Consider the following 14,090-nt stretch of genomic DNA (forward strand, 5'->3'; position numbering starts at 1 on the left):
CTCCTGCCACCATCCGAACAGGAACTTGCCATTTCAGAGCGAAGAAATTTTGCTTGCGTGTATTTATAAAGTATTCTTGTTTTGCTAATTCTCTCCTGAGAAAAATAACTTACACGCAGAGAGCAAATTGATATAGTAACTTTGCACATAAACTGAATTTACATCTAAGCACATAGTTTTCTCATTCATAAAATAAAGGATAAGTATTATTATTTTACAGTCAAAAATAGCAACAAACTTTAGTTTTTATTCACATTTTCTTCGTTTTTTAAATTGCGAAATATTTCATTTTAATAGAAAAACAAATTTTGCACAAAATGTATCAAGAATATATTAAGTAGTTATTTTTCCTCTTGCAGGACTGGGTAACCAAAGCCTGTTCTGCAACTACAAAAAATTGATCATTCCATCGGCGATATGGTCTTCCTTTCCTTTCAAGACAAACAGCTATGTGACATCCTCAGAACATGTTGATAATTTTGAATTTCTTCCACCATTGCTTGGATCTTCCATTTATTTCAGACTTCTTCACTTCTAATTATGCAATTGTTGAAGAACGACGTTTCAGGGTACAACTGCCCCCCTTCATCAGGTTCACAATTCTTTCTAAGCACTAAAACATAATGCTGGGTTGTAAAGTGTAATATGAGGATTAGGTAGAGGGTTGGGTTAAAAACACTTAAAAACTTTCCCTGACATATTTCAATTTAAAAAACCTCACTATTTAAAAACCCATTAAACACCTGTATCCATTAAGATCCCTTAGAAATGGGAACTCGTAAAAAACGATAAAAACACACACGATTGCACAGCTGGCACTGGTGAAACAACTTCCATCGGAGAAGAGGTGAATGCTATTTCCCCTCTATCCCTTTCCTACTCTCCCCTCCATCTGCGTCACTATTCCAGCGCAAACTCACGTTCTACACCGGCAGCTCTGACGAGTTCCGGAGTAACATGGAATCCAATGTTAGGTTCTTTTTTCGTTACTTTGTCCCACTTTTTGAAAAGCCTCGCCCATTCCTTTTCCAAATTACCATCATCCCGATTAAGTTTTATATTTCTCATCATGCAAATATTTGCAGCCTCGTAAACATTTCTATTCAATTTATTCTCTTCTTTTCTGATAACCTCTCTCTTAATAATTTTATGCCCGCTCCTGATTATATGCTCCAATAGCCCTGTTTTGTGGACCCCTTCTCTAATGTCATCATCATGTTCGCTCATCTTACACGCATGCTTCTACCAGTCTGTCCTATATACTCTTTTTCCACATTCGCATATAATTCTGTATACACCTTTAAATCCCTGACTACCATATAGAAGAGCCGGTTTTGAAATTATGTAATTTGAATTTCTTCTCATTTGTTTTCTAAAATTTCTTTTCAAAATTCCATTTAATGCACTATATTTTATTAAATTTTTCTCAACATCTTTTTGGTGTTCGAAGTGTGAAATATGGCTTCTCAAAAATACCTGTCCAACTATTTTATTGTTTATCACTCTAGGATTTTTTTTTTTTTTTGCCATTTACTGCCGTTGATTTTGTTTTATCCTCTGATATTTTCATGTTATCATTTGTAAGAATTGATTGAGTTTGAGAACCTTTCTAGATCATATTTACTTGCTGCCATTAATATCTGATCATCTGCAAATATTACTGTTTGTAGTATTGCATGAGGGAGAGAGAGTCAAGTGAAAACCTTAATTTGTTTTTGTTTCTTATCTAGTAGATTTCTGTATGTATGGTTGCACAAGTTTGCTGCATTTTAGCACAGACATATTGCTGATCTACATATATTTTCAAGTTTTGAGTTAGTGCCTTACCTTAAGAAGAATAAGTCGTGGGGGTCCACATGCAGTCACTTATGAGCCACTGCAAAGGCCTTTCCACCCATCTACCTGTGAACTGAGTCCATTGTTGAACTTTTTCCTCCATTAATAAACTTGCTGGTGTGGTAAGCATGCACAGAGATATTGAATTTTCATTTGCTGAGAAATGTCTGGAAGTTTTAGAAACCACTCCTCTTCACTGGTGCAAGTATGTAGAGGAGGCGCCATCTCTAAATTGACAAAAGTCTAGTTTTGAAGCTCACTTGATCATTGTTGCAGCCTTGACATCATTTTATAAATAATAGTTGATACCTCATGCAAATTTGAGCTGTATGCAGCCTGCCATATAATTTTTGTCAGACTTATATGGTTTTCATTATATTCTCCCTTGTATTTCTGTCAATATACAGGGTGATTGGTAATTCGACCTATTCCTGGAAAGGGGTAATACTAGAGCACATTTGCAACAAATTTGACCCTATGCACCAGGGGGTCGGAAATCGATGGGTTTCGAGTTATTGCAGTTTGTAGATTTTTCGTGACATATTCCGACTTGCGACCAAGAAAACACTAATTGTGAAAAAACTACTACACCCTAGGCACTTAATCGACACGTTGCTAACAGCTGACGAATCAGTGACTACTGGGAAAAAAAATCATTCCCAACAGAAAGAAACATTCATTGGAGCACACGTCATGAAGAAATTTGGAAATTATCGTTTAAATCGAAGAGGATTACTCAAGAAAATGGTAACACACTTAGCGTAAAAATTACGGAAAAATATTCCTCGTTTCATAAGCTCTCCAAAAAGATACAAAGATTTTCCCCCAACCCATGTGCCAGTTGACAACATTTGTATCTTTTTGGAGAGCTTATGAAACGAGGAAGTTTTTTCCGTGATTCTTATAGTATGTGTGTTACCATTTTTTTGAGTAACCTCTTCGATTTAAATGATAATTTCCAAATTTCTTCATGACGTGTGCTCCAATGAATGTTTCTTTCTTTGGGTATGGGAATTTTGGGCATGAATTTTTTTCCCAGTAGTCACTCATTCGTCAGCTGTTAGCAACGTGTCAATTAAGTGCCCATGGTGTAGTAGTTTTTTCACAATTAGTATATTTTTGGTCGCAAGTCGGAATATGTCACGAAAATCTAAAAACTGCAAAAACTTGAAACCCATTGATTTCCCTGGTGCATAGGGTCAAATTTGTTGCAAATGTGCTCTAGTATTACCCCTTTCCAGGAATAGGTCGAATTACCAATCACCCTGTATATTCCTGAGTGTTTTAAAGATTTCCATTCATGAATTATTTTATGAAGGTACAGGATAAATAATAATGGAGAAAGGCCACATCCTTGTCTTAGTCCTTGATTTATTTCTAAGGCTTCTGTTGTTTTTCCATGATCTATTTTGATTTTCAGTAATGTAGCTTCATAAAGTCTCTTTATCATCATCATCATCATCCTTCACCGTTGACTGGTAGTCTTTCATCATCCTTCGCTGATTCATGCCTCTGGCTGGGTCAGCATAGAAGTCAAGCCTCTCCATTTTTCCTGGTCTTCCACCACTCCTCTCTTTCCATAGTGTTCCAATCTTTTCCTTTTCTCCCCTCTTCTCCTAACACTTTCTACTATCTGCTCTTTCCACTTACATCTTGGTCTCCCCCTTGGCCTTATTCCCACTCCTCATGCATGATAAGCCCTTACTGGTAGTTTTTTTGCATCTCCATGTGTCCAAACCACCTCATCTGTGCCTGATCTATCCTGCCCTGAAGCTTCACCACCCCCACTGTCTGTCAGATCTCGTCTTTCCTTATTCTGCCCCTTCTAGTCATTCCGAATATACTCCTTAACAATTTCATCTCCACTGCGTGCATCTTTCTTTTGTCTATCTCTGTCACCAAGTCTCTGCTCCATACATAATTATTGGCACATAGTATATGTGATATATTACCTTCTTGCATTTCATAGGTACATCCCTGTTCCATATTAATCTTCAAACACTTTGATATATAGTCCACCACCCATTTGTCCTCTTCTGTTTACCTCCTCATCTATTCTTCCACTTCTCTCAATTATGCTTCCTAGATATTAGAAGCTCTCCACTACCCTCAACTCTTCCATGTCCATCATTATTCGTGGTTCATTTCTTTATGAAGTAGTTAGGTTAGTTAAAGCTTGGCTCATTCCTGGTATCAACATTATATTATTATAGAAGGCATCACATGCTGGAGACAGTGTTCCCATTTTAAATTGCATTCCTAAAGAAACCAAATTCACTTGGCAAAATACAGGATAACAATGTTACAGCTTGCCAAGGTGAGTACCTGTTATAATTGTTAATGTAATCTTTGACTGTGCCCTTTGTTGCAGAGGCCAGGCTCCAGCAGACTGCACTGCCACTGACGAGAGTGACATGTGTGAACAGAGTAATCTTGGCTTGGTGCCTCATTCAATACGAGGCTTCTTGACTCAATTCAGCCAGGTTCTTCCAGCGACGCACATGTTCACTCGCTGCATAGCTTGCTCACCAAAGGTACGTGTTTGTGATTCATTTCTCCATATGCACTTTCATTCATGAAGAATGAAATACACATTGATTTTCTGACTGAAAATGACTCACAGTTGAAAACCTTCGGTACTTTAGTATTATACGGACTACCTCAAAATCGCATTCTGCCAAATACAATTCCCACTTATGGAATCTAACCTAACCTAACGACTCGTGTTTGCAAGGTGAATATAATTTAAGATAGCCAAATGAGGTAGTCCGTATAATACTAAAGTACCAAACCTTCATTAAAAGAGTTGGTATGTTATGCTACATGTTGTCAATATCAGAGCTTGAACTAGAATATGTTAGTTGTTATGTTTGGTCAAGCGTTGCGGTTAGTTGTGAGGAGATGCTCCTATGGTTTAACACAGTGAGAATAAAACAGCACGAGGTCTGTTGCAAAAATATTACTAGCTGGGTGGATATCATCTCTGTTGTACATGCCCCCTCACTTCAAGCACTGGCGAACATCACAAAAATTAAACTAAACAATGTCACACAAATTCGTTTGGTTGTCCTAATTGTCCTCTGTCTATTCTGAATTCAGTAGAGTGGATGGTCCTTTATGGACATCCAATCCCTTCGTAACAATAGCCAATGGTGTGCCTCAAGCAGGGATGCTTCTAGAAACTTCTCTCCCCCCGGAAGAGGCTTCAGAGGGGGAGGATGCTTTGCTGGGGGTCTTCCAGAATGAAGCATGGTAAATGGTTAAAACATGGATGAAACTGGTTAAAGGATATAAAAACTTGATCCAAGATTGCATCAGTACAATGTCTAGCCATTTTCTGCACCTAGCTGATAATGATTTTGACAACCGATAAGAAGGTCCATATATAGTGAAGTGTACAATGCATTCTGTAGAATGTTTTTTTATGGATATGGTTATATTAACCACAAACAATATTTTACAAAACCCATGTTTTCACCATTCACTCGCATTACCAGCTTATTTCCAAGACAAATTCTCAGGCATACAAACTGTAATAAACTTCATGACAGATCCTTCAAACCCATTTTTCCATAGTGATGAAGCAGTGTTCTAACTGACAAACCTTGTCTTATATTCCAATAAATTCCACCAAATCCTGATCCATAATTTCGAAGCATTTTCCTTCTTTCACATGGTAACGTTAGTATAATCCACACCTTCCTTAACTGTTTGCAAAACTTTTATATTATAACAATTTGTGCTCAATCCTCGTACTGATTGTGTTATAATGATGTCATCTCATTCCCATTGTTTAGACTCACCAAAGGAGAAATAATGGTCATTGCATACAACACTGAACATCACACCACACTGGTTTAATTGTATAAACTTACACATGAAACACCACAGTTACAAGAACATGTTCATGAATTCTTTCACTACATGTTCAACCATCTATAGAACAAAATCGTATCTTCATGGTAACCACACAGAATATAAACTTAATTACCCTTTCCTCATAATCTGAACCTATTAGATCTTTTTACACTCTTCACTGCTCCAGTATTGATACTTTTGCCAACATGTTTGTACTCATTGCACACGGCCTTTGGTGAATTTCGGTCCTTGCTACACTTTCAGATCAGAAAAAGGATATCTGCTCAATGTTCTTGAAATTAATTTTAGATCATATGTTATGACCAATTTGTTAATTTTATGTATGGTAACATTCTTGTCTCTGGCTTTCTTTCTTAGGTGCAGGAGGAGTATGGAACACACGGGTTTGAATTCCTGTTGAAAGTCTTCAACACTCCTGGCTATCTGGAAGATCTGACAGGACTTACCCAATTGCATTTAGAAAGTGAAACCGCAGAGGTGTGTATTGTGTCTTAATTATAGGTTAGCAGTAGGGTGTGAATTAATGAGGTGGGGAGATGCTCCCCCTCCTCCCATGAAAACACACCTTGTGCAAGAAAGTACATAGTCTTACTTCGTACATATACAGAAGGTCGTTCGGGATCTCTGAGGACAATGTTGGAAGGGTGATAAGTTCATGAAAACCCATGTCGCCACCAACGATCATGCTCAATTGAAAAACCAGCATTCCGTGCTATAGCCCGACAACGTAATTTCCATTACAACAGACTTTTCCGAAGAGTTATCATGTCCAACTATTCCCACTCCTCCTGACAGGCTTTCCAGAGGCCATTGAGAGTGTCTGGACGTCTCTTTCCTAAGGTCCGTTTTAGGAGTCCAAATGCACAGAAGTCCATGGGTGACCCATCTGACGCCTTGACCGGAATGTCACTGTAAGGAATTGCACGGATGCCAGTTTCCTCCTCCATTCGCTGTAAGAACAGACGAGTCAAACGGGAGGTATGGGTGGATGCTTTATCTTGGCGCAGCCAGACCTGGTTTTTGGCCCCCTCCATACAGTGCTGGGATATCTATGTTATAAATGGGTGTTAAAACCTCATCCTGATAGTACGTGGAGTTCACCTTCACATTATTAGCTACACGGCGAATTGCTAGCTTGCCATTATAGCAGTATCCAGCGATGATCATGAAACCCTGTGGAAAACTTTCCTGGCATTCTCGATACAATGTTTGATAATTGTTTTTGTCGCGAGGGCGGTAGTAAATCGTGCGGGGTTTGTGACAGTCACTAAGGTAGGCATATGCTTCGTCTAATGTCACCACATTTTTCCCTTTCTCCCCTGCAAGGTAGGTCTCATAGAGCTTTCTAGCGTTCGTTCAACGTTCCGCAATGTGACGAGGCAACAGCTTGTGAACTCGACGCTTATGCCGCATTTCTAGTTGCAGGTCCTTCTTGATTATGGTGTTCACTGTAGACACAGACATTCCCAACTTACGTGCGATACTCCTTTGGGGGGGCAGGGTTACCACCTGACACAAGGGCCTTCACTTTTCTCACTATGTCCGGTGTACGACTCGTAGCTGCTCGTGGATTTGCCTGTTTCTTCCCCTGTGGAATTAGGCCCAGTCGGCCTTTGCCTTTTTTGTTCAATACCGCACCGATCCCATTCTTCGATATCACAAAACCACGCTTATTGCACATTCCTTTGATTGCCGAATAGCTATATTTAGCATCGGAAAGGGCTGTTATGTAGCCCTCCCAGTATGGTTCAATTTTCTTCGGCATCGTTGTAGGTAAATGGCACAACACTCTGCACACGCGTTCTCGGTATTGACATGACTCAGCATTCACCGTTTGGACGGACTGACGTTGATAACAGCACCGCCAGCAGCTTTCAAAATCATCACCAGAGATCCCGAACAACCTTCTGTATAATAATTCCATGTATTTTGCAAAAAATTTAATCTATTCGCCTATTGTTTTTGGTGACTCACTGGCACCATTCACAGATGACTAGTATTAAATAGAACACAACGTAATGCTTACGTGTAAATTAACAGGTTCTTTCCAAAAACTGACATTTCGGATCCAGGGTAGTCCAAAGAAATCATATTAAAGTAATAAATATAGAATAAAAAAAGATTAAAATGATAAAAGTCGTAGGTTTAAAAAAACTGCATCATGGCCACCAGCTCCTCTTACGTAAAAGATGCTTGTCACTATCTACTTCCATGCAACCTGCGGAAGTTTCCAGTAACGGGTTAGGTGATTAACGGGACCTATAAATAGGAAGGGAACCAAGCAGTGTCTCTCTGATGTTTGGCGGAGTACTGTGATGTGAAGAGTTATCTTTTCTCTAAGGGAGCGACTGGGAGAGCTTTCCTTTTACTTTGTGAACTGACGGGGATCTTAACTTCCTTTCTTCTAATACACACACGTGATAATTTCATACTATTTCAATAGTTTATTTGATGTGGGAAACTAGGTACACAACGCACGTACTTTCGGCCACCTTATTTGGTACTGATGGGTTACACTCTTTGGGGTGGGGGAACAGGGTACACTGAGAGGGGATTTTTCAGAATAATGGCCAAGATTTAACTTCTTATGGAAATAATTTATAATGAATAAACCTCAATATACCAAAAGGGAAATGGGAGTTATGATGATTTGAAGAAATTCCTGTCCAATTGATACTGCTATATTTCCACAGAACTTCAGATTAGGCCCATAGCTAGAATTGATCTTCAGGGGAGCCTTTGTAAACCAAGTTCAGTTTTCAAAAGTATAACAGTATTTAATGAAGGTAAATGGTAAATGTTATTATAAAACATAAAATTTAGAAATGTCATGCAAATACTACAGTTTCTTTCTATATCTTCTAAAATCTATTGAAGTGTTAATTTACTACCACTGCCACCATCCCTTAATACGAGGGCTCGAAAAATCCCGGTCGCCAGGTTGCCATGGCGACTAAATATTTCAGCCTGGCGACTGTGATCTTTTTTTTTTTTAATCAACATTGTGAACATTCCAGAGAGTAAGTAATAATTCCTTATTCTTTGACCCCCAACACCCCATTTCCTGTTTTCTCGAATGATGTAGAGATGTATTGAATACCGTGATGCTCAGCTTCGTATACAGAGTGTTTCAAAAGTTGCACAACCCAAGCTTTGAAAATGTATATCATGAAAACCGTAAGAGATATTTACACCGGGTTTTCTGCATTATAAAGTCTCACCCATTGAGATATTTTTCAATGCTTAAAATTATCAGTTCTCTCCATACAAAAAATTAAGGCAGCGTTAAAATTTTTCCAGAAATGCACATTTGAATGAGAAAATACGTAAGAAATTATCGAAGCTTCATAATTAGATGACTGATGCTATGTCATTCTGTCATTTGCGACCAATATTGGTCATGTGCAACTTTTGGTGGATTTTTATTGGCGATTTTATGGGTTGAGTGAAAAAGTGCCATTTTTGGGACATATATGGCAATGCTAGCAGTTCGAAATATTGTCAACAGACGCACGCCACATGTGCCTAAGTATTGGCTATACATTTACGTGAAAAATCATAAACCAAGATGATGTGCTGAAGTTGGACTCTTGAGAGAATCCTAATCTGCCTCTGGTTACACTGAATTCTCTTCGCTCACTTTCGACGCTACTATGCCTGTTCTTTTAATTGATTCAGCATGGCGTACTCTTTGGAGCAGCGCGTGTGCATTGCTAAAGAGTATTTTACTACTCATTCTTACACTCATGTGCAAGAGGTTTTCCAAGAAAAATCTCTTGCTTCTGCTGTACCTCACAAAGGAACTGTTTTACGACTAGTCAAACACTAACAAATGATCCCACAAATTGTTAAGAGTTGCCATTATTATTGAAGATTAAGCACACACAGGAGATGTACTATGTAGAAATTTTCAGCAAGAAATGCAGGCTCGACCAGGACTCGAACCTGGGTCTCTGGCATACCGTACGATTTCTCTGCATACTGAGCCGGCCTGGCCTCGCCTGATTTATCGCTGTAGCTGTTTTACCTGTGTCGAATCGTCTCTGACAGTGCTACCGCAACGGGATCTGTTGCCTTTGAAACACAGTAGACTTCAACATTGCCTGGTTCCTGCCATCGTAGAGATGTTAATGCATTTTCGCTGAACATTTCTACGTAGTACATTTCCTGTGTGTGCACCTGATCTTCAATAATTAACATCTCTACGCTGGGAGGAACCAGGCAACGTCGAAGTCTACTGTATTTCAAAGGCAACAGATACCGTTGAGGTTGCACTGGCAGAGAAGATTCCATGCAGGTAAAACAGCAACAGCGAAAAATCAGGCGAGGCCAGGCTGGCTCAGTAGCTCAGTGGATAGAGCAATGGCACGGTATATCAGAGACCCGTGTTCGAGTCCTGGTCGAACCTGCATTTTTCGCTGAAAATTTCTACGTTGGTATATATTGTTGAAAATCAATTCTCAGATGTTTTCAGCAAATTAACAATATATTTTTTTTTAATAATGTAATTGCTTTTATTTGGATACACGCTAACATAAATTTATTAACCCAGTGATAGCGTACATGATTAGTTTAGTGCAGAAACCTGGTGTAAATACCTCTTACGATTTTCATGATATACATTTTCAAATTTGGGTTGTGTGACTTTTGAAACACTGTAGTATGCACAATTGCTAGTAGGTAGTTTCCTGATGCCTGATTTCCAGAAAATTTTTTGAGCACTGCCTTAATACACACACTATACTATTTCTGATGATATAGGTATTTATATCATACAAGTAAAAATGTACAATATTCACTTCAATCATAGTGCCTACCGTACCCCAGCCGAAGCAATGAAACTCCTCTTCGTTCCCAAAACTATGGATCTGTTGGCAATTGACGCAGCTGTGGAAGGAATGATGATGTTAAAATCCCAGATATTTGTCAAACGAGATGCTGCAACAGGGGCACGGAAGTTACAGATAAAGGAAACCTCCCCTACGAAAGAACTTTCTAAAGGTCTATAGAATCTTCTAAACACTTGCCGCTACTTAGACTTCTGCTCACAAAGAAGATGAAGAAATCTAGTAGCTGCTGTTCATGTTCTGTGAATTTATCCCTCGTGAATTTGTGAACATAATAATATATGCTGTCTACATTTTCACTCGTCACCTCAAAGTAATTAGAATACAAAATAGTTTTACCCAATGTCAAGGAGACTGGTGGCAGTGCCAGGGGCAGCTGACCCCCCCCCCCCCCGGCCCCTGCCTGGCTACAGGCATGTTTCAGATACTATATGTTTTTTTAACCTAGGGACAAACGTACAAAATGTATGGGAGTGTTATGTTGAAGGTGTGAGGTGTAAATTGCCACAAATACACAATCTACAGCTATACAACCCCGATGGTGCAGTGGTAGCATTGTTGCCTTGTAATCAAGGGGTCCCGGGTTTGATGCCCGGTGTAGGCACACAGTGGTTCAGATCCCACTTTGAAATGTAGGTCCAGTCCCGATTAGCCTTATTGTGCATAAAGTGGACTTATAATGCCAAATTAACCAACCAATTATATCTATACAAGCTAAAGGACCCAACTTCTTTGGCAGAGTGGTTAGCACAGTACACTATGATGTCAGATGTCTCAGGTTTGAATCCCAGTCTGGGCAGGTGTTCTTTGTGAGTGTCCCTTCAGTTTCATCATATCATCACTCATTCACATTGTTGCAATTGTTGCAAAAGTGGCAGAAAATTGACATAAATAACCCAATTAAATCAAGCAAGCAAGCAAAGTTAAAGGACTATTAACAATTTAGAATTTCGATGTCAGGGTTTTTTTTTTCTTTTCTTGTCCCACATCGTGGCCGTGCAGTCTAAGGTGTCATGTTTGGGCTCAAGCTACAGGACATGCGCAGGTTTGAGTCCTCTGGGGATAGCATAACCACTTTTCGGCCTGTGTATGGAACTGGTGGCCACCTAACATTATGAGGAAATTGGGGAACTACGAATGAGTAGCAAAACCTGGTCACGGACACCTACAACATCAACTGGGGGTTCGTTGTGCTGATCACACGTCACCCTGTAACTGGTTGGAAAATTTCCAGCCTCGGGAGAGTGAGTCTGTAGGATCAGATGGGAGTGAGGCCGGCAGTCGGTAGGTAGGCCCCGACCTTCAATGGGCTGTTGCACCACGGGTTATTTATTTATGTCAGTTCCTTCCCCCCACTCTCTTTATGCATTCATGTGTTGGACTTGATAAAGAAATGAAAATGGAGATAGCATGGTGATTAGAGTACTGCATTGAACTACTTTCACACGCTCTAACTCTATCGAATCTCCCACACTTGAGCTTGATTCGCTCGAATATATAGAATATCAAATATTATTTCAATGTGACAATAATCGGACAAATATATGTAATATTAGTCCTGGTAGTTTCAGCCCATAATCATCTATTCATTTTCATAAATTGCTATGAATTGGCAAGATAGACTAAATTACATTTTAACGTGGAGATGATGACTATCTTCACTTAAGTTTTATTTACACTGTGTCTTTCATTTAATGAAGCATATTTCAATGCCCACTAATACAGACAAATTACAGTTATACATGAACTACTGGGCTTGTTTCCTGTTTGAGCGTTATTCGCTCGAGCAAAGAAACAGTAAATTCCATAAGCCATCTAGCGTCATCCATGTGAACTATTAGACGATCGAGCAAAAAAGCCTCGATGCAGCAATCTAATGGTGATGATGTTTTTTGAAGCATTGTAGGAACATTCCTAGTTTGTTACAATTATTTGTTATTTTCTTGTTTTAGGTGTGGGAGCTAAGCGATTCAGAATCTGTTTGATCAGTTGATGACATTCCTAAACTTTACAATGAGGAGAGATGTTAACATATTGCATTGAAACTGTATTGCTGATTGTGAAGTAATTGACTGTAAAAGAACCAGTGCAACAAGTACAAATGTGTATAAAGTTACTTAATTTATCCAAAATGGCAGTTACGTAGCATGCATAAGCTACATTTTATGTGTATAAATAAAGTGGCATTTTATGTTCAATGTATTTCAGTCATAATTCTCGCAATTGAGGCTGTGATAATTTTAAATAAATATAAGCACATGAGAAAATGTTACATGTAGAAAGCAGTATTTTGTGCAATGTATAATTAAGGAATGGACTAATAAAATGTGTACTAATATTCATGTGTAATGTTTTGCACTTGGCTCCTATCCATGTTGTGTTTTGTGTTCAGCGATCACCAGGTTTATTTCCATGTGCTGAGCAGAACGTATCCCCACTTGGTAGATTCATAAGGAATGTGAAAGTAAGGTTAATTTCGATTTTGCAAGGTGTATGGATTAAAACTGACACATTTGAAATGTCTATAGGGTCATTCCACATCAAATCAACGCACAAAACTAAGATATTGTCGCCTCTACCCCCCATAGTTCCCTCCAGGTACCTACTTTATACGATGCTGGGTGGCCACCGGAGATGCTTCTACAGGTGGAAAAAATCCTGGTTCTCCCTTGCTGGGGATCGAACCCAGGTATCTCGCATGGTAGTCAGATGTTCTGAAGAAGGCAAATATTATTACACAAAGAATACATTTAATAGTAGTGCATCAGCTCTTTATTTTTTCCTGTAATCAAATTAATTCTGTAAATTTACAGGGGAGCAGGGGTCAACTGATTTGATGATAGTAAACTGTATGCGATATTCTTCAACCCTCCCGATACTCTGACATTTAGACCATCAATTTTTGTAAGTTCCTTACAAATCAGTTACTTGTTGTCATTTTTCTACTTCTTGGGTTAATAGTATTGATGAGGATGAATGACGGCATGATGAAATGGATGAAGGGGCAAACACCATGATATATTCATCTGTGCCTAGATCAATACCTTATAGCAATATTCTTTGAACAGTTTCAGTGTCAATCTGGCCTTTTAATATCTATTTTCCTATAAAGTATTCTGGCGAATATCTACCTGATCAGTAGTTTAAAAATCATTCAATTTACTCCTGGATTTTAGTACATGTACAGATGGATAGTTGGAAGCAGGAAACCCAAACCAATAACAGTAACGATACTTCTTCAGATCCTGCAGAGAGAGAGAGAGAGAGAAAACAATATAAGAATGAAATTGTCTACTGAAAACGAACATATTAATCTCAGTGAACTTTGGTACTTCAAAATTGTTACTATGCTTGCCAGAAAAAGGATGAATGGGTCATGAATATTTCATTCACTTTTGGCAAGTCTTATTACTGGATTAGAGGACGACCATTCTGCAACTGACCAACCTCACCGATTATGTATTCAAGTGTTGACAAGAAACTTGTAGGTTGTTAAATGACATTAAGTTTGACCCTGGCAATGGAAAT

At 38.8% G+C, this 14,090-nt stretch overlaps 1 protein-coding gene across 3 annotated transcripts in view; it reads left to right on the forward strand.

Annotated features, from left to right (window-relative positions):
- Atg7 (Autophagy-related 7) overlaps positions 1 to 12,900 on the forward strand; it is a 61,412-nt gene extending 48,512 nt beyond the window's left edge. For all 3 annotated transcript variants that reach the window (XM_083133368.1, XM_083133363.1, XM_083133355.1), the window contains 3 exons: positions 4,208 to 4,370; positions 6,073 to 6,192; positions 12,515 to 12,900. In XM_083133368.1, coding sequence (XP_082989494.1) covers positions 4,208 to 4,370; positions 6,073 to 6,192; positions 12,515 to 12,547 — 316 coding nt within the window. In that variant the 3' untranslated portion in view covers positions 12,548 to 12,900. The remainder of the gene's footprint in view (positions 1 to 4,207; positions 4,371 to 6,072; positions 6,193 to 12,514) is intronic.
- Positions 12,901 to 14,090: the final 1,190 nt, after the last annotated feature.

This window comes from Lepisma saccharinum, chromosome 1 (genome assembly GCF_977018435.1).
Source record: "Lepisma saccharinum chromosome 1, izLepSacc3.1, whole genome shotgun sequence".
Taxonomy (NCBI): domain Eukaryota; kingdom Metazoa; phylum Arthropoda; class Insecta; order Zygentoma; family Lepismatidae; genus Lepisma; species Lepisma saccharinum.